The sequence below is a fragment of the Lepidothrix coronata genome, unplaced genomic scaffold (genome assembly GCF_001604755.1).
Source record: "Lepidothrix coronata isolate B3197 unplaced genomic scaffold, Lepidothrix_coronata-1.0 Scaffold232, whole genome shotgun sequence".
In the NCBI taxonomy this organism is placed as follows: domain Eukaryota; kingdom Metazoa; phylum Chordata; class Aves; order Passeriformes; family Pipridae; genus Lepidothrix; species Lepidothrix coronata.
Genome location: NW_016690412.1, coordinates 984,719 through 1,008,885, shown reverse-complemented (window position 1 = coordinate 1,008,885; position 24,167 = coordinate 984,719). Strand labels below are relative to the sequence as shown.

The window sequence follows — 24,167 nt, the reverse complement described above, 5'->3', positions numbered from 1 at the left end:
TGTATGTGTTTCTGTGTGTTTATTTATGTGTTGCACTGGCCCCACAGCTGGAAGAAGGATGGATTCACATAGGGTACCCAAGACTTAACAACCAGAAGAGGCAGGTAAAACAACTGTTAGAGTGCTGTAACAGATGCTGTCTTTTCAGGCTGCATAATTCATACACAGTAATATTAGCTGCAACAGTTCAGCTCAATAGCAACACCTCATTATTTTATCCCTCAGTATTTATTCCTATGGTTGACGCTTCATGAAATTACTGCTAATGTGTTTATACAAGGGCAGATCTGACACAAGTGGGAAGAATTTAATTTCCCACTCATTCTTTCCTGCTGATGTGTCCTCTTCCCCTGGTAGAAGTGGCAAGTGTAAATAGTTAATTTGCTTCAATTATGAGCCTGTCCTGCTAAATTAGAAGCAGCAGGAATATGAAGAGCCAGAATTATACATATGAGGCAGCTGACAAATCCTCGGAGCTCACAAAATCAAATCATTTACTCCTCATTGGTGCTCAAAGACCCACTAGATAAAAGCTGCAGTTTATTCTTTAACATCTGATGGAACTTGGATTGCATGTTACCAATACTTACGTAAAAAGAAGTCCCTGTACATTCGTGTCAATCTTTGTGATGCTGTTCCCATTTTCGCTATAACTCACAAGCTTTCAGAGGTTTCTATTTTGGTCACTGAAAATAACCCAAACTGATTTGGGCACGAAAAATAACAAAGCATGTTTTACAAGTTTCTCTTTTGACCACAGGGACATAGCAGTCCATTATCTACTTCTGGGATGAATCAAGTAGATCAGGAGGGGTTTTCGAAGTATTGCTGGCCAACATTTCACATCTCCAGAGCTTCTCTCATGATGTGAGACACCGCAAGTCAGATCAAAGTGAATACAAGATCAGTGTTTTAACAGGTCTTGGCACCACCTGGCTTCTGGTGACACCTACCCTAGCTCCTCCTCCTTCCCAGGGTGTGATGCCATTCTCCAAGGAATAACTAACACACTTGTAAGACTATGATAATACCTTCAGTTTAGTAGATAAACGATCACAGAGGGTTTAGCTTTGTTTTATTTTTTAAAAGAGAATAGGAAGAGAAGGCACATCTATGTGTGCACACTGCCAAAGTGAATTACAAGCAAAATGAATTCAGAAATAGGCACAATAGACAGCAACCTTGCATCTCTCCTCCCAGCTACCTGAACCAACAAAGCTGCTTTTACCAGTGCTGCATTTTAGGTGTGTTTGGAAGGTACACTGTTTTTCCTCACAAATTTCTGTATTGAAATTGCACCTCTACCTCTTGAAGCTCTAGACGAGAGTGTCAAGAGTTTAAAACAACTGATCCTCGTCCTGGTGTATTCTCCTTCTCCCTTTCTCTGAAAGCATCTGGGCTTAATGAGCTGAAACACAAATGGGCCAAGAACAGGCATACATTCAGTGTTAATACAACTCATGTCTATATTCACATATGTAAATTTATATCTTCAGATTATTCTATTGCCCTGGCTTCTACAGGGCCCAGCCCGTGAAGTCCTTGACTTCTACTGGCTCCAGAGGAGAGCAGTGTCAGGCTCCCTGCTTGCAATGCAGTTTTGCTGCAGGACCTCTGTCACCTGACAACTCCCACTGCTACCCAGAGCTGAGATGAGCTGAGCAGGACTGTGCTGGGCGCTCGAGATGGGAGACCTTCCCCTCTGTCGCAGAAAAATATAGAATTAATGTCACCATAGGAGTCACCTAGGTCACCATAGGAGCTGCCACATCTTACTCTGTGTAGGCTAATACAGACTATCCTCTGCTGGCCTCCTACCCAGCCTCCTGCCCAGCAGCTTGGTCTTCCTCCAGCCTCCTGGGAGCACTTAAGTCATGGGGAACATCAGACACCCCATGTCCTGTGTGGATTTCTAATATTGACTTGCAGCATACAACAGACACAGCTCCTACAGAAATATTGCACAAGGACACCAAGTTAAGAAATATTGACTTTAACTCCACCTTCTTGTACTTGCAAGCAACTGGGCAAAAAGGACCCTGGATTCCAAATATTGCCATAACAATGTGCATAAATAATAGCCTTAATTTTCTACTTATTCTTCTTCCACACCTTTTGTCCATACATTTGAGCTTGATAGGAAAATGACTTTAAGTCATTTGCGTACAAAACTGGATTTAGGCCCAATTATTATGCCTCCATTCAGGCTCACATCCTTGTTTTTTGAAAAAACGATACCAGCAAGTGGAAATAATCACCACATAAATCATATGTCTAATGTCACTTCTTTTGTACCCAATTTTCATTCAACATGCTTCTGATAAAGTGTACAGTCCTACTGCTGTAAGCTGCAAACATCAAGACTATAAGGTCAGATTTAGGCCTGGCACAAATGGCTGCAATTTTCAGTGATCTCCATTGAGTCTCACTGTTTGTACTAGACCTGAATTTGGCCTGTGATCTTTCCTTTACATGCCAGAAAGACTGAATTCTTTACCCTAAAGTTCTAATATGTCATCAGTATCTTTTTCATGCTCTACAGTCAAAGAGACTGCTGAGCCGTATAGCTAGCCCTGGGCCTCTTTCTGTTACTGTATGTACCTAGATTAAGAATCAAATGGTAACATATTTCAGTATCCATTAAGCAATTCTGAGCATTTTTTTCCTGACTGCTGTGGGAATATCTTTCTCCATATTTTAGATGTGTGTGTGCAGCTCTAGGTGCCTTTGCTGCAAAATCAGAAGATTAAAACTAGAGATATGTCTCCCACTTGGAAAAAAAACAAGTTTTCTCTATGAGCCTAAGTATTTAGGGCCAGGAACGACGGTCTGACTGTGGAATTTAATTCTGGATTGCAGCCTACTGTATTTTATCAGATGACATTCCTGTAACCGTAGCCCATGAAAGTGACACTCCCATGGGTTATAACACTGCAGAGACCAAGAAGACAAAATCGGTCATGCATTTTAATTTACTACTTTTGCATATACTGTTTTGGGGGGGTTCTGTAACACCTCCACCAAAACAAATGCGGGCACTTTTACATCATTTTAAAAAGACAAATATAACTTGCTTGCAAGTGTCAGCTCTAAGGACATATTCACAAGATAAACGGAAAACTCCCCCTTCTTTGTCATCCTCCTACCATCTATTTAGGCACAGCCAGGGAAGTAGCATGGTTCTTTGTAATGTGCTTTGTCAGCTAGGAGACACACAGCTTTTGCAGGCTTCCATGAGACACAAATTCTGAAAGTCTCTTTTTCTCCTAAAACCATCAGTCAGTTTAGTCCACAGTCTCCAAGTCTCTACTATCATCTCTGCTATCAAAGGGGACTGTAGTCACAAGCAATAATCTTCCATTAGCAGCTGATACTCAAAACCGAGGACATGGTTGCAGGTGTTTGAGTGCCTGTTTGGCTCTTCTGATGACTGGGGGAAGAGAGATCTGTTCTCCTGAGGAACTAAGGGTGCAAGCCATGTGAGACAGGGTAGTAATCCTGCTGCCTAGTGTGTTGTGATGTATCGATAATCCTCCACAAGCAAGTTGAGAGGAAGTTCATTGGGAAAAAATGACTAACCAGAACAAAATCTTAAGACATTACAGGTATATTTCAGCTATATATATCAGTGATGAGGTTCATATTATAGAACACATAGAAGAGCACCAGAGACACAAAGCCTGCCTCAAGGAATTTATGATCCAAAAAGACAAGAACTAAACAGCAGTTAAAATACATAAAGCAAAACATGAACAGAAGTTGGCATCGTAATACAGAAGTGCTGATGTTCTACTGTGGTTTTAATTTCGTAAATACAGTATTTGTGAGTGGTTGTTCTATAGCTCACCACCCCTGTATCTCCAACTGAAAGTTTGGTACCAGGCTGTGAGAGCCCAGGACATTTGTTTTCCCTGGTGGCCTAATTCGAAATCTGTCTTATATATTTATATGCACAAAGTAGAGTTCTGTACTTGATCGTTTTGGAAAGTATCTTCTTCTGTATTTCTGCATGTTTTGCTAAACAGTGTAAGGGAACTTGAAGTTATCTTGGAAGTTCAATTAAATAAAGACTTGTGTATTCTGCTGTCTATATTTGCATTTGTGAAGCACAGTAAGAAAATAATGCCAGCAAGTTCCATTTATAGGCTAATAATGTAGCCTTGGTGTTTTGGAGTTTATATATTATGCTGTAGAGAATAAAAATAAATTAAACTGACCCACGCTGCATATACAGAAATTATTATTTTTTTCTGCCAACATTCAATTTCCACAACTGGGACAATATAAAAAATAAAATATTGTGTAAGGAAACAAATCTGAATGGGCCTTTACTGCCTGAGTGACAATCAGTTGACATTCAATTAATATCATGTTAATTGAATTAAAGCAAGATAGAAATTACTTAATTCTATAACTATATGCTCCTGTCAAGTTACTTATTTAATAATTGTTGCTTGCTTGATGGAGGACAGGAAAATGACCTTATAAGAGATTTCTGAGATGGTAAAAGTAAAATTAAATATTCCCACTATACACTATAGATAAGAACAGAACCCTGCTTCTTGATACAGGAAAAATGTTAAATGTATTATTGGATATTATATGTTTCATAATTTGGCACTGTTTTAAGCATGAAACTCAAAAGAGCTTCTACTATTTTCTAGACCACACTTGAATGATGGTACAAGCCTTTTTCATCCCCAAAAGTGCTGCAAGGATGCAACTCTATTACACTTACTACAACACAAAACTATTTAAACCTGAGGGCTAAAAATTCTCACAGCTGCATTAAAAAAAGACGTTGGGAGGAGCAGCTGACTCACTCGTACCTGTTTGAGGTGCTGCGAGAAATGTTGAAGATACTCCCCACTTGTCCTGCCTTCATAAGCCCCCAGTACAAGTTCAGTCTAGAACAAAGTCAGGGAACTGGTACCCACTGCCAGGGCCAAATTCATTTGGCTTCAGAGAAAAGTATTGACAGCCAGACCTTGTTGCTACTCATATTACCAAATTGTTACTCCCAGACAAGCAGAACTTAGCCTAATGTTTAGTCTAAGCCAATCAGAAGTTCCAAACCCAGCATGAGGATGATTAGCCTACTTGTATGCTGACCCAAAGAGTGAGCACCTTCAAAAGGACAATAGCATATAGACAGTGAGAGCTCAAGCTGTTGTCCTCAGAGGACATGCCAATGCCCTCAACAGGGGCAGAGTGGTGTGAGCTGATCACCCTCCAGACAAGCCATCCTGCAGGGACCATTCTTGCCAATGCAAAACATCAAAGTGGGCTGGGGTCATCTAAAACTTTTCACCCCTCAGTAAGGACGTTTTCACTATAATGACCTTCTGTTACATCATTAAAATTTGTATTACCAGGGAAGACGTGGTGTTCATGTGACTGTTATTCCATCACCAAAAGAGTCAAGAAAAGAGGCCAAGTCAGTGTGTACACTGAACATGGTAGATGCATAGGTAGGAAATAATTAAATAACAACTGTGCAGTGATGCTCCTGTGAAGTAGTGATGTTTTAAATGGAGATTTACAGAATCGTTGTTAGCTTCATATTATTGAGTTAACCTTGTGCAATATGACTATTTGCGGGAAAAGTCAGGTCCCAGAGGAGTCTTTCAATTATGCTGTGACTGTAAGAGCACAGCAGGAGTGTCTGTTTTTTGTATTTGTGTAATGCAAAATAAAACCCAGTGTGGAAGCAGTAGATACATGATCTTTTGAAGAACATTATTCTGTGTAAAATTCTTTGTTCAGCTGTTTTTTAAGTTGGCTGTCAGAATGATAGAGACATTGTAATATACAAAGCAGTATAACTTAGTCTTTGTTCTGTAGGTCAAGCTGAATTCATTTCAGCAGCTTGGAACAGACTGTTGACTAATTTTTTATTCATTTTAAAAACAAACAGTAATTCCCCTAATAATCACAAGCAATTACAACTTAAAAAGCAAATCGCTACTTTTTCATTTTTTTTCAGAACAATAGGAGATCAGCAAACACCATATATTTATCTTAATCTGGAGAAATTACAAGGGTGCAAAGATACATTTGCACAACTAAAACCAATTTTTTTCCCTCTCTGACTTTATATGTACAATTTGAGAAGCCTAAGACTTCTCTGTTTCCATTATAATCTTTTGCTTCCCGGGGAAGCAGCCTCTGAGTTTTGCCAGCCCATATCTGAGTTTTATTCTGTGTCTGAAAGCAAAGCCTCAGTGAAACAAAAAATTGTTTCATGAACACATTCTTTATAAAAATGGTGTTGTACTGGATTGTTCCAGCTGACACTAACACTCTCCCTTTGTAGTCTGCAACTGTATTGTCCTCTGTGTGTACACTCTGTGCTGTCAGGTCCTCTCCATTACAGTACTGCTAGTTTTACTGGGGAAGATCAAAAGAGAACACTTTAGAGTTTCATAAAATTTATCTTTCTGGGAAGAAGATGTTCATGTGTGTTTTTAGCTATGGAATTCAGTTCCAAAATTGTCCACCAAAATAGCTTTGCCTATCGTTTAGTTTTGAATCAATAGCCCAGTAAACTTAAGTAGTATGGAATGGGAGGGGGAAGGCTGATAGTCTTTACTCTCTTATGGAGGCTTTCTGCAGGTGGCCATGTTGTGCATTTGGCTAGAGAACTGGACAGCAGAAACATTACAGAAATCTTATACAAAATATTGTATAATATTAAGAATTCCAAATGCCCATCCACACACAAATAAAACTCAGGAATATGACTTCAAAATTGTGAAATATAAAAGCAATTAAAAAGTACATTTTCTTTCCCTTTATTTGTCTCACTCGCTTTTAAACCCTTAGATGTTTTTTAAGCTTTTCCTTTCAACAAAGGAGTCAGTCCTACTTAGTCACATGAAGCCAAGATGCATGCATGACCCCTAAATCTACCCTTTTAGGAAGAAAAAACCAAAACATGAAGTAGTGAGAAACTCATGACAATATTTGCAAAGAGAATTGCTGACTTGTTGCTGAATCTGTCATTGGCGTGGCTAACAGCAAGTTAGCTAGGCTCCATGGCTCAGAAGCTGGTTCTTCTGAGAACTTTCAAACTTAAATATCTACATATGCTTCTCTAACATCATGTTACTGTAGTGCCACGAGGTCCTGCCTAACCCCTAAACCTGCAGATAGTCTTTGATCTTGAAATCTGGGCAAAATTGAAGCGATTCTCCAAGGTCTTTAATCTATTATGAGATTGTGCACATGCCACATTTAAAATAATTTGGTGAGTTGAGAGAAATGTACAGAAATAGATACATGCTCCTGAGAAGTTAATTAGACCGATATGAGATCAAGAGTGGGATGACGACTAACATTTATTATCCTTAGCAGCTCCATGAAGCTTCTTTGACTGCCCCCAACAGTTTATCCAGGGAAGAGAAAAAGCCTCTTGGCTGATCTGTGTGGTGTTGTCATCTCCTCCTTCATTTAGCTCAAATGTCTTTCTACACATTCTCATCTTCCCCAGAGGGTTTTAACTGATCTCACAAGTGGGAGCCAGTGAAGAGGCCCACACTTACTGTCCCCCATCTCTAAAGGTCCCATTTGAAAGTACGCCCCACACTTTACTTGGAACAATTAAACCTGAGATACTATGAGGAATATTGTTTTTTCAGTACTGCTGGGTAGTTAAGGGGTGTTTCAGAATTGGAACAATATTTTCTTTGAAATATTTGATGTTTATTATTTCACTCTTTAAACAATATGAGAAGGAAAGCCTGTTTACTTAGAAAGACATTATGAAGATGCATGAGACACACCGATGATATATAAAAACAAAACCAGATTAATTTACCAATGTGACACTCTTTGTTTTTAGGTATACAAAAAGAAAACTGAAGCTGCCAAGAAGGAATATCTGAAGCAGTTAGCTGCCTACAGAGCAAGCCTTGTATCCAAGGTAACACAAAATGTATATACGTACACTCATATATATAGTGACATATTGCAAACTATTTTCAGCATTTATCTGGTGCTGAGCACCATAGTATTTAGTGCAAATAGCCTTGTTTGTTATCAACTTAACCTTAGGTTTAAGTTGCAAATGCTAAATAAACACAGTCATCTCTCCATGGAAAGATATCCTTTCCCTTCTGGTCATTAAGACAGCACTTCTTTAGTTTTGGAGTAATATCCCAGTTCAAAAGAAGAAGGAGATAGTGGTAAACAGACCTCAATATAACAAACATGCCATGCCAGGCAGTCACCATGCTACTTATAAGGGAAAAAAATATATCTTACACAACATGCCTGGGTTTGGTTTTGTGGGGGGTTTTAAGTACTGATTTTTACCTTGCAATCACAATACAGAAAAATTCAAGCTCAACTGACATTGCAAATTTTCGTAAGAAAATGTGAATTTACATTTTACATCCAGCAAGCCATTTGTGTGAGCACAGCATAGGTCACCATTAGGACAATGATGGAATGTTCTTTACTGGAACACACCAGTGTATTCCAGGTAAACAGCTAGTAGCAGTTTTCTAAGTTGATTTATTCACTCATTCTTAATACCCATAATTTTTCAGTAGACTCTTTAAGGTTTGTAAAATGCTTTTAAATATGCAGAAGAATGTGAAATTACTGCACTGTGTCAATGAGAAAAACCAGTTAAGCAACTATTGCATCATACCAGTTAGAATCACTTGGTTTGGGTCTATCAAAACGAATATTTTGTTCTTAAGAAAACCAATAAAGAAAACCAATTTTAGAGGCAAAGATCACAGTAAGAAGGACTGTCATATAGGACATGAGTAGAACTTTTTTGTTAGTTTCAAATTTTTTGGGGGTCGTACACAATACTTCTCTGTATATTATATTAATTTGAACAGGGAATCACTATATGATTAGCCATACAAAGACCTTTCATGCATCTTTCTACATTACCTTAGTATTTGCTCAGTGTTTGTTCTAAATTTAAAAGTCTGAAATACGGGTGTCACCTTACTAATTTTTGGGGGTTGTGTCTTATGCATTTTAATTTTTTACCTACCATCATAAATACCGTGCATTTAGTTAAAGTGATTTACAGGGTACCTTTAATTTCTGCATTAAGATTGTTTGGTTCCAGAAATACTCATTGCCTTCAGAAAGAATACCATGTGCACAAGCAAATCTTTTTGAAATAGCTTGCTTATTGGCAAAAGATAGGTCTAAAAAGTTCAAAACATTCCAATAGTTTTCTAAGAAATGCATGAAGCCAACTTTTCACTTGAGAAAATGATTTAGATGTCATTATTCAGCACATCATGGACTGTTTACGTTACACTCTAAGTAGCTTAATTTTGAAATGTCACATATACAGAATGAGATTTTTTTTAGTTTGGTTTGTTTTTTTTAAGAGAAAAAAGTATATTATTGGGTTTTCTGAGGTTTATTTTTAGAAAAAAAATTAGAAGATTGTTAATTAATTCAGTGCATGAATCGATTTGTGCAAATATTTAAATTTGTTGTTAGTCAGAAAAGCACTGAAGCATTTTCTTAACTTTTCAGCAGTTATTTAAATTCTGCCCATAATTTAATGTTTTCCTCTAGTGTGGAAAGTATAAAAATATAAACTTAATGAAGCTGAGTACTGATTGCTTACTCTCATGAACACACTCAGTGAATCTAACAGAGCTGGCATGTAACTAAAGCAAGTCCATTTTGAAATAAGGATGCAAAATACCCACTTGTAATATAACATCAGTATATTCTACATTATCATTATTAAATATTTATGTGGCACCAGAAGAGTTGTAGTTCTTTAGACAAGCCTGTAAGCATGATGAAGTATATATAATACATTATTAAGATTGTTTGGAGTCTGCATGGCCTTTTATGCCCATGTGTTATATTATTATCCATAAAAGCTACTTTTAGACAATATTATTAAGATTCCAAGACCTCAATCTCAAAAGCTTAGACATGCCAAAAGTAACATACCTTTACCAAAAATGCTTTAATAGAATATTAACGATTTGCTCACATTATATGTTTTATACTTTATACCTCACCCTATGTGAGTCTCATTTCATACACTTGTAATCAGGTGTTCACGCTGGGTCCTTCTGAGTTGTATTTACTGCATGTTATTAACCTTGCTTCTTTATAGGATTTTCTATGCTGCTCATCCCAGCAATGTTTTAGTGCAAATCCTCACTAATATTTGAGAGCAGGAAGTTTATATTGTCCATATTTTCAAACTCAACTAAATCATTGTGAAATCAGGTGTTCAGTAATTTTAGGTGTTGTCCTTGAGATGTTCAGTTGTGCTTCACATCAGGACATCCTCTTGCTATCCAGATGATAGGAGTTACCCAATTATGAACCTTTCTTCCTTATCCCCTCCCAGAGGATAGTAGGAAGAGGTGGGCACAAGCGGGCAAGGGTGCTCCTCAGGCCCCCTCTGTCCAGTTCAGCAGCTGCTCTACTTCCCAAAAGATTTGCTTCCCAAAACAGCTGCTCTACCCATTTCCTAACTTTTCAACACTGATTCTGCCACTTTTTTCATGAAGTATTGCTGTTTTTTAAAGAACTAGTGAGTGTGTATGAGTGTTTGTATATGTTTTTCTGCATTTATTTGCGAATCTTCTCTTTTCTAAAAGCGAGGAATGGACATATGCCATGTTCTGTCTCAGTGCTCCAGATTTGGAGTTGAATTCATTGCACCCATCTTGGCCATTTGAGATTCCGCAATAGTCAAAACAGAAGATAGCAGGGAAATGGGGTAAATCTCATTTTGCCAGGAGATTTCTTTGCCTCTGCCTGGCAGCAAAATAAGGACATTCAGATATATTGTTTTTCATTCCAAGCTGTGAGATTGAATGGAATATGAGGTGGGAATGATGGCCTTCTCCATGATACTTGGCCATTTGCCCCCTCCCCTCCTCTTCCCTCCCCTTTTCTCCTCCACTTTTCTCCTCCCCTCTCCTCCTCTCCCCTCTGTCAACAGCAACTTCAGTAACAGGATTGCCAGCCCACTTCTGGTAGACATTTAAATGCTTTTGTGATGTCTTTATAAGGTATGGCTACCTCCCAGTAAATAAGATAAACGTATGATTGTATAAATAAGTCAGCATGGATTAATCCCCATTCAATTTATCAGTATATTTGATGTATTTTCTCCTTTTTTATGATGGTTGAAATTAATGGGTCCGTTGTTGAGTTTGTTCATGTGTGTAGGAATTGATATGTAAAGTAAAAACACATAACAAAGCATTATATCTTCTGCTATGCAGATTGCCATATTGCTTATAGTACTGACTAAGCCTTTGCATTGTAAACAAGTGTCTTTATATTTGCCCTTAGTTGCAACTTTTAGTACTATTCAGGTCCAGAAATGCAGTCTCCGGTATCTGGTAATTTGTATAGCATTACATAAAATGCTGTGAATTGCAATTTTACTTTTTCATAAAACAAGCACTTTTTCCAGCTTAACCAGCCTTTTTTCTGGCTGACATTAGAGTTTTTGCTGCATATTTCAAATATATATATATATGGGTAAATGTTAAATACTATATTATATATGTTCCTCTATGTATATTTATATAACAGTATATGCATATTATGTATTAAACATGCCTAATATATTTATGTGCATATAAGTGATACATATATGAATGTTTAATATAGCAGTACGAATGCAGCCTTCAATAGTACAAAAAAGTTTCTCTTCCTTGTTTTATTCTTTTTTACTAAATGAATCTTTAGTTCTCTCTGTGTAGTGACAACTTCAAGTTTCATGCAGACGTATTTTAGTGACTATGGCTGAGGCTAAAACCTGTCAACAAGGAGAATATTATTCAAATTCAAAATGCTCAAGCATATTTCAAAACTGATGTTATATCTAAGTCAAAGCAATGTCCTCACTTGACTTCGTAGTGAATGCACTGGACATTTTTCAGTTTTGTGGACAGTGCAGATTCTTTGGACATGTAAAATTGCTTTTGAATTATATGGCAGACTTAGCTTTTCTAGTCCATCATCTTGCAATTGTGGTTCATAAGAAAACTAAAGGTCATATCTAGTAAGACTGGCATTGCCTTAATGCCATTAGCACAGCAATTTGTAACCAGAGAGTCCTGGGCACCCAAAATATCTGGTAGACTGCCTATGTTGTAATACAAATGATCAGCCTAAGGAATTCAAGTCTCTTAGGACTGCAGTGAATATACATGGAAAAGTATACCTACTTGTAAAAAGCAATTGACCTACTTGTAAAAAGCAATATGGACACCATGATAAAAAACAAACAAACAAACAAAGAAACCAAACACCAAAACCAAAAAGCAAAAACTACAAACCCCAAACCGAAACAGTAAAATTGGCAATAGTTTCCCATTTCGTATGTGTATGTATGTGGTGAGAGCACCTGCCTAACATATAAAAAGGCAAAAAGATATTTCAGCTCTCCTAGATCAAGCATTTCCCCACTCCTAAGTAATTGTGGATGTGCAGGTGTGCTCTCTCCACAATTTGTTTTCTGTAGCTCATTGAATCCCAAATTCTTTTCTGCACAACGGCCAAGCTTCAGATGTAAGGGAGCACTGTACCCTGGCTCATTCCTTCCTGAAATAAGCAGCTGGTGGGGTCTAGGACATTGCTTTGGGGAATAAAATTCCTAATATCTCTTGACAAGAGTCAATGACTGAACTGTCTTGTCTCCTGGTCAGTGCTTTAACAAGTTGGCTGCTGCATACAAGGAAAGCAGCGTCCCTTCTGCTGTTGGCAGAAAGGCACCTGGTTCTGAGAACAGCTTTTCCTATGTTATATCTAGCCCCAGTCCATACAGATGCTTTTGAAATTTCATAAACCAGTTTAGGCTATTCTCAGTGAAAGCATAAGAGAAAGAATAAATAAAAATAGGGTTATGTTTGATGCATGTTTGGAGGGTTTTTTTGTAGCTAGAAGCTGCTACAAGGCAAGTGGAAATATTTCCCTTAAAATAATAAAAGAAAATCCCAGAATGATGACATACACATAGATTTTTTACTTTTTTCCATTAAACATTAGAATCCCTAGCTGGGAAAACTATAATGTAAGGCTTTTAAAGCAGGTAATTCATGCTTCTGTGATACCTCATTCTTTCATTATTTCTGGAGTTGATATGATGTAGTCAGAAATTTTCAAAGAATCATAAATAAAATTATACATGTGCAAATATGCGATATATCTGGTAAGTGAACATATATATTGATAAAACAATTGTCTAATCTCATAATAACACAAGTCCAACCATTTTTTGTCTAGCAAGGAAACCGACTATCTATTGCGGCTGAAAATATAGAGCAAATTATATTTAAGTTAGTGCCATGAATTTGATTTGAGGCTAAATCATGTGATGCTTTACATTCAGCAGTGCAGAAACTGAGAGATGCTCTCACATAATTTCTGCCAAAAATGGCAGAAATGTCTTGAGCTTGATAGAAGCCAGATTTTGATTTGGAGAGCAACTGTGTTTGGTTTCGAAGTGAGTTAATAAAACTAGATTTCAGTATTAGCCTAGTGCTTCCATTTGGGGAATTAAAACACTTGTACCAAATTAAAGTTGCATATCCTTTATCACATGTACCCAGGTTACATTCATAAAACATCCATTTTTACTCACATACCCTAAATGAATCCATGCCAATCCTCTGTAGATGATGACAAAATGTATATTTAGATTTGAAGATGTTCTTCTGAGCCACCTCGACTAATTAGAGATGACAACCCATGGCTTACTCCTTTGTTCTGAAATATCAAGAATGTGTCAAAAAGCTTTCTGAACTCTCTAGAGTCCCAGATGTTGTTATTGCAATAGGTGACTGGAATTAACAAAATATGAAACGTCATTTGCTAAGAGCCTCTTGTGACTTAGGTAGGAAGGCAGCTGTACTTCAAATATGCATATGAAGTTATCTACCATAGTGTGTAGAGTTAAGTCAAAGGAATCTCTAAAGGAGTTAAAGAGCTAAGCAGGAAAGAGAAAACAGTGCCAGCAAGGAGCCTTTCTCTCATAAACAGCTTCACAGGGGTATTAATGAAATGGCTGAGCCCATGCAGGCTAGAAGAAGGGATTCTTCTCAAGGACAGGCTTGGGGTTGGAAGTGACCTAAAATGTCAAAAACGTTAAAAATGGACAGGATTATGAGAACACAGAAAAGCTGAGAGAAGGAATAAACAATTCAAGATGTTCCTTCCACCAAAGAGACAGCAAAGACAGCAGATGCAAACTTAAGCTTAGGTAAGCTTTGTAGGAGCTGCATAAATTATGCAGCCAATTTCCTTCTCTCTACCTCTTTAATGTCACAGTACTGAAGATAACTCATTTTAAGCTGAGTCAGGCCTGCTAAAGTTTGTTTACAGTCTGCACAGCCAGGACCATCCTGGTACTAGCTGACATAATCACTGCTGTTACCTGAATGTAACCATCGTTCTGGTCACAGAATCAAAAAATTGGTGAATTCCTCAGCATGCTTCAAGTGACACCAGTCACTACATGTGGGAATGGCACCATCATGAAAAGGGACAATGTGGCAACTATGTAGGTTTATGACATATATTCATGTAAAACCAGAATTAAGTTAAACTCCTTTTTAGGCCTTGAAATACTCACATAGTACATGTTCCAGTCTATAGAGAGAGGATGCCAGACGTCCGTTTCTCATTTAAAGAGAAGCACCTGTTTCTCATTTAAAATAAAACTGTGTTGCACCATTTTGGCTGTGTAAAAAAAAATTTCTGATTTTGAAATATGTTATGTTTACCCACAAGTAAAGCTGTTTGGTTTTTCTGCTGTTTGCGTATTGGCCACAAGGCTCACTCTTTTGCCCTTCAAGAGGTCTCTCAGCATGTATTTAAAGGACACATGGGCATGGAATAGTACAAGAACATTTACTGAATGTTCTGAATGTACTGAATGTATTTACTGAATATTGTACTACAAAGGAGAGCTTAATTGGTGTTGTTAATAAAGAAGCATTTAGATGATATCTGATCTGTAAACAACTGAAATTATATTGTTCCAACTGCATGGCTTTGATCATTAACTAATTTTGTGAAATCAATAGAACAAGAAAAAGAACTCTTTTTTTCTCTGTAAAAAGAACATCTCTGGTTTCTTTGAAAGAACGCTACCTTTTTGATTTTACGTTGCAAGGAGCAATATTAGTTGAGTACTGCTTTCTAGAGTGACATTATTACAAAAGTCTATTTAGTTCCCATACATTATGGCTGTATATTGTATGTTATAGCAGATAATATATATGTAATATCCTACAGTAGATAAGGATGCTGAAGATAAAGCATTTATGTGTTATGTAAATTGAAGATATTCATAGGTATTATGTGTGTATATATCTATATAGTCCTACTTGCTGGCAGCATTTCTAACAAAAACTGCATTAACGTGTTAACAAATGAAATAAGTATAGGCACTTGTAGTTTCTAGGTATGCTTCTGAAGAAACACAGGTCAAAAGTACTGGTCCTCAACTGGGAATGATTCTCCGCCTCTGTTAGGCAGATCCTACTTGGTTTTCATAAAAAATGAAATGGACCTGCAGATACTAATACTGAAGTAACAGTAACAGTGTTGGGCTGGGATCCAAATTCTGTTGGAGTTAGTAATAGAAGATTTTCTTTTAAATTCAGTAGTCCAAGGCGCAGGCCCTTAGAGTGCTGCCTTGTTAAAACATGTCCTTGCTTTACTTTCAACATGGATGTTGTTTATGTTCCAGCTGAAACGGGGTTAGAAGTGCCAACAGTAGCCAGAAGGCAGTCACAGGTTAGAAAGAGAATCAATACCCATGTAGGTTTCAAGTGCTGTTTGGTTACCCAGATACAGAGGTGAGCATTTAAAGTGTGACTTTTCAAAGTGGAAGTAAAATTATATCCCAAAGGAAGCTGTGCAGATGCCAGAATGGCATCGCCTAGGCTACTGCTTTTTTCTCTGACACAAGTAAATTGAACAGGATGCCTGCACCAAAAATTATTTCTCGACCATAAGAGTGAGTTGTATGTTATACGATGAGGGAAATCCCAGTGGCACTTTCCTCTAAGGAACAGACATACTCCTTGTGCCTGAATTCAGTCTGTGATAAGGAGGACCATTAGTCCCAGGGCAGTTTTCAGTAGAAAAGAATAGCACAACTATTAAGCTTAACCCCTTAACCTTACATAATTCTTTAATTTGATAATTAAGCATAAGGAGTTTTGGCACACATTAGGGGAGTAGAAGTAGATGAGAAAGTTCTCTTTGCTCTAGAATTGGAAGGAAAGGCACAAACTTAGTGAAAACCATGGGGAAGAACTTGATTCAGCACTTTCCAAACTGTGCAAAATTATCAACTCTGAACACTTTCTCTGAAGAACATCACTCATTAGTATCATCACACATGTCCTTGAAAATACAATACAAGTAATATAATTCTGTGGACCAAGGGTCATGAGCCACCACTACTTTTAGTTAATATAATTATATTTGTTATCATCGGAGTTACAGTAGTACTTATTTTGTTTCCTTCCTTTCCCTACTTTCTTTCTACTTTCATTATCTTTCTGTTCAGATATCAAAATGTTCTTCCCTCTTTTTCTTTGTGTTTTGGTAAAACTAGATTCTTGGTCGGGGGTGGGGAGGAAAATGGCTTTGCATTGTGACAAAGGTGCAGTCATACTTTCTCTGTAGCATTCCATTGCTTTGGCCTACCTATGTTGTCTTCACCTTCTGATTTTTTATTTTTTTAAATTTAGGCAATAGTATTAGGTGATAATGTTAGTTGGAGAGACAGGTCCATAGGAAATCCTCCTCCTAGCCTATCCTAGAACTTGCAGATCTATAGTAACGCTTTGACCTGATCTCTAGTACAAGTATAAGCCATGCAAAGAGCATAAACGACTGTCAAGAAAAACTAATTTGTGGTCCTAGTGTATATTTGCTAATCTATGTATGAAATACTGCCACCCACCGTATACTAAATATAATATTCTGTCACCCTCTAGTGGTGAGTCTACACCACCATTCTGATAACAGTGATCAAAGATGTTCTCACTGGAGATCTGGTAGAAGACCTTGCTACCTGTAGGAGATCTAAGCCCCAATGTTTGGTGGCCTGTGTGTACAGATTTGTAATTTTGGTCTCCACTGCATATATCTGCAAATGAATTGTATTCTAGAACTTAATCCCAAAAATCAGAGATGTAAATTGTGTTGGTTTGGGGCAGATTAATTAGAGGGTTTGGGGGGCTTTTAAAATTATTTCTGTGCTCTTCTCCTTGGATAAGGCAAGAGAAAATTTACTGAATTCCAAGCTGCAAAGTTGGGGAACATGACTGTGCATTTGAAGCCCATATTTGCTAATGAAATCCCTTTGTTCTTAATTCTTAGTTTTACCCATGATAAAAGTCCTTATCTAAGACTGTCTGATGCTTTACTGGATAGGTGCAAGTCTGTGAATGAAGTAATTGTGTCTGAAAGGGTAGCATGACTTATGCATCATACATGCCTCTTGGTGTATTTCACAGTAAAGTAACGTAACTAAGCCAAGGTATTTGAATCACTTATTCTATTAGCTTCAGCAATACTTACAAAATCTGCATTTCTGACCTATATGCAGAAAAAGCTGAAGGTGCAGTATGCTGGAGAAGAGCATTTAATGGGTTCATTTATCAAGATTCCCAGTAACTGGTAGTATTGATGCAATTTACACGATATCGGACAATTTGGTTTCACATCACATATGATTCAAAGTATCCTAAGTTACAGTAAAATACTTGGTCTTAAACTGAAGTGTTGTGCTTTTCAGTGGATCAAGAGGTGATGAAACATATACAAAGCTGATTCATAGCTTTAGACAACTGAAACAGTCCATTTTGATCAATTTGCAGAGCTCTTCTCAGAGGTATAATGAGTGTTATTCATCTCTGACCAGAGACTGTACAATTCCTCTTAGAATAATATGATATTTAAAGTATCAATACTGTCTATATATCTGTAATTTTGTCAGTATGGGCCATGCATTGACCTCTTATGTGTGAACTCAGAATTGCCCAATAATTAGATTGGTTCCATGTATCTTTGTTAAAGAGGTGTATGGCAGCATCCTTGTAGTTACAAATGAAGTGTAAGTATGTATCAGTATGTCACAAATAGCACTGCAAAGGTTTTTTGATACCTCCTCACCAGGAGGAATTGTTTAAGCGATCTACCCTTAGACACTTCAGGAGCAATTATCTCTGCTTGGCCGACACAGAACCTGCCTGCTACATCATGGAAAGACAAACTGTTTTCATGAGGGGACTATGCTTTAAATAAAACTTGCAGGTTTCTCAAGAAAGAAACAGCATACACCTCCTGAAATGTGTAAGAAGCGTGGGACACTCAAGAGGAGGCTCCTGACCATGCTGCTAATTAGCAAACATTCTTAATCGTTGAAATTTCAGTAAATTTCAGTTTTTGCTCCTACAGTCATGAGAGTGTTCTAAATATACAACTGGGAAGAGAGGGGGAAGATATTTCCCATGTTGTCATGAACATTCATTCAATGTTTTAAAGATAATACCCAAATAACAGCAGATTTTTGAAGCTACTTTCAGTCCTTTATGTCTGCAATCCTGCAAATATGCACATAATACATATTGCACATATGTACACTCACATGTGAGCAGAGCCAGGCAGATCCACAGAGAGACATTTGCGCTCATTTTATCATATTCATATGATTTTTCTTCATTTACTGGAGAAAACTAGGGTTTTTTTGCTAAGGGAACTGCAGTTATACTTAGGGAAAATTAAGTTATCGTTTGCGTCTTTATCCTCACACATTATGAAGCCATTTCAGTAACGTACATGTCAAAGGATTGTTGGTGACGGTGCATCCTTCAGAAAGAATACAAATAGACGTCACTGACCCTGGAGTGCTAAGAGTAACACAAAACTTACTCTGACTTGTAAACTGAGCAAACATGACACGGAGATCACAGAATAAGGGCGTATATGTGTCTTTCAGCCTTGTTTTGACAAAGTGACTTCTTTCTCCAGGGGGACATTTCTGCCATTTTTTTCCAGCATGTTTCACCTTTCACTGACTATTAATCCCAGTGTGATTTAACTTCAAATTATGGTTCCCACTTATAAGCATATGGGAGTTAATTCTTAAATTTTTTTCATCATATTTTTAAGCACATAGTTTGCACTCAGGATATCCAAGAAAATAAAGGTGGTATGAAAAACAACTGAGCAAACTGAGTTTAAGCAAACGTAGCAAGTTATAAATATTAGAACAAAAAGTATTATTAAAATTCACATTCATTAAAGGACAGTTTTTATTACTAGCAACTTTAAGAAATTGGGGTAGTCTATAGCATTTCTGAAAATCTGTACAGTTTCTATGCAGTGTTCTTCCAGCTTTAGTAAGATAACTTCCCCATGTTTGATGCAGTCTAACATTTATATAGACATCAGTTTTAAAAAGAATTTTCAGAACCTTATGAATTGGATCAACAAAGGAAGTTTTGTTAAAAGTGAAATTATTCAGAATATTTTTATTTCTCCTAATCCATGGTGCATGTAACAATGTTTGGTGGTATGGATAGCATTCCAGGACAGAATACTTCGAAATAAAGGCATTAGCACAGCAACTGGTGTATTTGTTCCATGCATTAGAACAGCTGATGGGGTTTAGCCTCTTCATCGTGTTAGCTAACTGATAAAGCACTATTAGCATTATCAATGTGTATGATAATGGACACTGAAATTCTTATCCCAGTTTGCAAATGAGAAAATGAGACATGTCAAAGATCACTGCAGACTTTTAGTGGAACCCACCCTACTGAATTTCTTTTCAACTAGGCTGTCAAGTCTGAGGTCAATAGTGACTGCTTATGTAAATAAATGTGTGAGGCTTGGTTGTCTTTGTTATGTAACTTATTAGGTCACTGATGCCAGTTCCAAGTTTGGAAAAAGGAAGATGCCAGGCTAGACCAGTAAACAGAGGACCTAAATTGCTTTTTTTTTTTTTTTTACAATGTTGAAGACAAAAGTATAACATAAAAGGGACTCATTATTTTTCTAGTGTAGTGACCAAACTCCATTTCATGGACAATTTGATGGTCCAGATATACATGTTTTCCTATAGTGTGACTCTTAAACAGACTTCAGGGGTAGGACAGCCACATTTGGTAGCTTCTAAGTATTGTCTGATTTTTTGTTTTTCTCAACAGAGCTACAGTGAACCCGTTGATGTTAAAGCTTCCCCACAACCTCAGATGATGAATTCAAAGCAGTCAGTGTTTCATGGGCCCGCCCAGGCTCACTCTGCACTGTACCTCAGTTCCCACTACCACCAACAACCAGGAATGAATCCTCACATCACTGCCATGCATGCCAATATCCCCAGGAACATAGCACCCAAGCCCAACAACCAAATGCCAGTGACTGTTTCCATAGCAAACATGGCTGTGTCCCCGCCGCCACCTCTTCAGATCAGCCCCCCTCTGCATCAGCATCTCAACATCCAGCAACACCAGCCGATTTCAATGCAGCAGTCTGTTGGAAACCAGCTACCAATGCAGGTCCAGTCTGCTTTACATTCACCTACAATGCAACAAGTAAGTTTGAGCTTTTCAGCTGTCTGGGGAATTACTTCATTTTTTGGAATGAGTGTGGGGAGTGGAATCATCCAGAAGTTGAAACAGTGAGGGAGATTTAAAGCTGTGGATTAGCTTTAGTGTTGCAGGTTCCAAAACTATAATAGTGTAGGGTAAATCTTTCAAGTGGAAGAACAAATGACGAGTTTACCCAGATGATGGAAAATTTCAGTAGAACCGTTTGCGCTAGCGATGATGCCCATCGTTGTCTGTAGACCCATATGCAAATCTGGGAGTACCCTGAGGTATAAGTAAAATGTTAAGTCTTCAGGAAACACATTTTACCAACAAAAGGCAGGCATGTGTATAAAAAGATATAGTTGTAGCTTGTGCTGTTATCCTTGTGCTGACTGTGACGTAGAACAGTCAGAGGGAACATGAAGCAACACGGGTTGTGTTGAACATGTTAGATTAAGTGAACATGAGTTTATGCTGCATTCATAACTTCATTTTGCTAAATAGATATACCCTCTTTTTACTGGAAATAAGTGGGCTATGCCCACAATCCCAATAGGGCGGCTTTTTTGCTTGGTTTTTTGTTGGTTTTTTTTTCACTCCCAGTGTTTTAGATAGTTGATTCTCAATACATTTCATAGGAGTTCTGAATGAATGCAGAACCAACCGTGGTATTGTGACTTTCAGGCTCAGGCTTATGGAGGGATAGAGCAGATAAGCTGTTTATTTAATGAGAGAAAATTTTCTTTTGTATTGGATGAGATCTGACTATCAATAATAGGATCTTGCTTTGCAAAGTGCCGTTAGAATGAAAATTTTTTGAATGGAGTTGCAAGAATCTAAAAGATTTGTATACACATAACTTGTCAGTTCTGGCTGATAATGAATAGTTGTAAACTTGCTGCATGTTTTAAAATTCTCTATAAATTCACCTTTGCTACCAAGGCATTTGCATTTGCTTTCCAAGCCAGAAACCTTTTGTCTTAAGATTGGTCTTTAGAGATGAGAATACTTGCACACGAATCATAACTTCTAGCTGGGAGAACAGTTTAACAGGAAAAAAATTGTCCAAAGCAGAAAAAAACCAACCAACCAAACAAAAGAGTTGAAAGCAATCTGGACTGATAAAGTTAGTTGTGCTCAGGATGATTTGGACTTTTTCAGAGGCTTTGATCTTAGTTCAAAGAGCGATTTGGAGTAATCAGGAAGGAAAGTTTGTAAAGTGTTTACACTTTTTCCTAGTCCAGTTTATTTTTTGCAATCACAGACTTATGACCACACATATGTAGAGTCATGTGTTTTTGAAGGTTTTCCTATTAGTTAGTGTTAGTGTCCTGGAAGAGCCCATGCTCAAGTCTCAGAGAAACTCAGGAGCTGACCCCAAGCCTGGGCAGCTGTAAATAGCTACAGGAAGTCCTAGACAGGGGAGCCAGGGAGGCCTGTCTGGAGATCCTAAGCCTGCTGGAATACTGGTTGAACATAAAGACTCAGAGTAATTAGACAGAAGCAATACTCTTCTTGTTCATTTACCAAACATGAAAAATTACATCTGTGACTGCAACCTGTTGAGATCCTATAGCTATATTTCAGCAAGTTTGTGTTGCAAAGAAATTCAGCCTTCTAAGTTCAGATTGTTTGCCAAGTTCAGTGTCACTTGTACATTACTTGTCCAGTGCAGAACTAAAGAAGGTCAAACCCCTTATGTCTTTTCCAGAATCATTGCCAAACATTATTTACTGAATAGATTTGAAAATCTATTGAATTTATAGTCCAGGAGGGACTAGGAAAAGATGTAATGCAGATGTTAAATGCTTACATATTTATACAAAGAACATCATTATTGTATGAACCCAAACACTTAGGCATTACTCTAAACCATTGCATACTACAAAAAAAGAAAGGTAATATAATATGAATCTTCCAATGTTTTATTTTACTGAGTTGCATGCTTGTAGCATATGGTGTGTGCATCAATGGCTTGAGAGTACTTTCAGCCATCTGTGAAATGCGTGGAGTGCAGTTGACTTGCTTCTAGTTTAAGAGAAAATATACACTAGATTGTAAAAGACAGGTCTCTACAAGTCAGTATGTAGACCTGTGTCGTGATGAGTCTTTTGTTTTACTAAGGACAATTGCAGTTAAGTAAAAAGTACTATACCTCTGTGTTCCTGTTCTCCTTTGTTAAACTCACAAAATTTTGGGTTAAGTACTTTTTGCCAACTCATATTCCCTAATCAGAAAGGCTGGTGCTTATAATGAAGATACCATGGTGAGATATTTCTAAGTTTCACTCAAGGTGACAGGTGCTTGTTACTTGTTGAAATGGTACACTGCCAATCCACGTCTCTTTCAGCACTGTGGAATACTTACAAGACAATTTATTTTTCTTTCGCTCCTGCTTTTGTATCAAAGTAACGCAACTTTTGAGCTCTGGAAAATCTGTCATTTCACTTTGAAATATTCATAATTTTCTTTTTCTTTTTTTTTTTGGTAGCATACAACAGTTTATAGAGTTTATGAATTCTTTTTTAAATACAGAATTCGTTTCCTTTGAGGTTGGCAAAGACAAAGCAAAATATATATTATATTTTAGGGTAACGGGTGTACTAACACCATCATATTTGCCATGACAGAACAGAACAGTGGTATCCTCTTCAGTTTCTTAGGTATGACATTTTCTAGTCTACTCAAAAAGTGATAGAAAACACTATCACCAGGATTTCATACTGTGTTAGAATACAAAAGGCAGGTTGGCTACCAAGAGGCAAATAGCAGAAAGTCAAGAGACTATAACCCAAAAGTAAAGGCTCTTTCTGACTCAGTTGTCAAAGGACTCTGCTCTCCCCTCTTCTCGAAAGTGAGCAAGCACTCTGCTGATGACAGAGCATGTTAAAGAGGAAAAGACGTAGTGGGGAAAGAAGCGAGCTCTCCCAACAATGGCAGCAGCACAGAGTCGGCAGCGGTGAGGAGAAAGAAGAGGCACCACCCTGTATGTCTGGCCCATGGTGAGGAGGGAAGGGGAGCTCTGGGTGTGAGGTTCAGTCCCAAACAGCACTGTGTAGACCACTCTTCTACATAAAAAGACAGCCAAGAGGAATGGAAGAATATGTATTCTGATAAAGCAGAAGCAATAAGTGCCTTTAATTCGACTTCTTTTCACTTCTTCTTCCCTCACCTGGCTGGACACCATCATTGGAGACTGTGCTGTAGGCATGTTAGAAGCAGCAATCACTGCTCCTACCAGTGGTGGGTTCTCTTTTTGCCTGGTTTTTTTCCCCTAACATTCAGCTTTCAGATAGTGCACAGCTTACTAGTGTGACGCTGTGGTAGCAGACTGAGAATCTCTGCTCTCTACAGATGCCCTGCTTTATCTGTGGCTCTGCAACATTTGGTCACTCATTTTCTCCAGAAAAAGGAGGATAGTTTCATATCAAAGATCGTCTTGTAGTTAGTCTGAAGGACTGCCAGATCCAAGAAAACTCACATAAAGATCCAGATTTCAGTACTGGCAGCCAGAAACACAGTTCTCCAAAAACCACTGTGCTTGAAATCCACAAACTCTTCTGTGTGTAACTTTGAGGA

General features: G+C 37.7%; 1 protein-coding gene across 3 annotated transcripts in view; it reads left to right on the top strand.

The window, feature by feature from the left end:
* The window catches only part of TOX (thymocyte selection associated high mobility group box), a 223,972-nt gene that overhangs the window by 190,115 nt on the left and 9,690 nt on the right, over positions 1–24,167 (top strand). For all 3 annotated transcript variants that reach the window (XM_017834318.1, XM_017834319.1, XM_017834317.1), the window contains 2 exons: positions 7,844–7,924; positions 20,205–20,591. In XM_017834318.1, the coding sequence (XP_017689807.1) occupies positions 7,844–7,924; positions 20,205–20,591 (468 nt within the window). The remainder of the gene's footprint in view (positions 1–7,843; positions 7,925–20,204; positions 20,592–24,167) is intronic.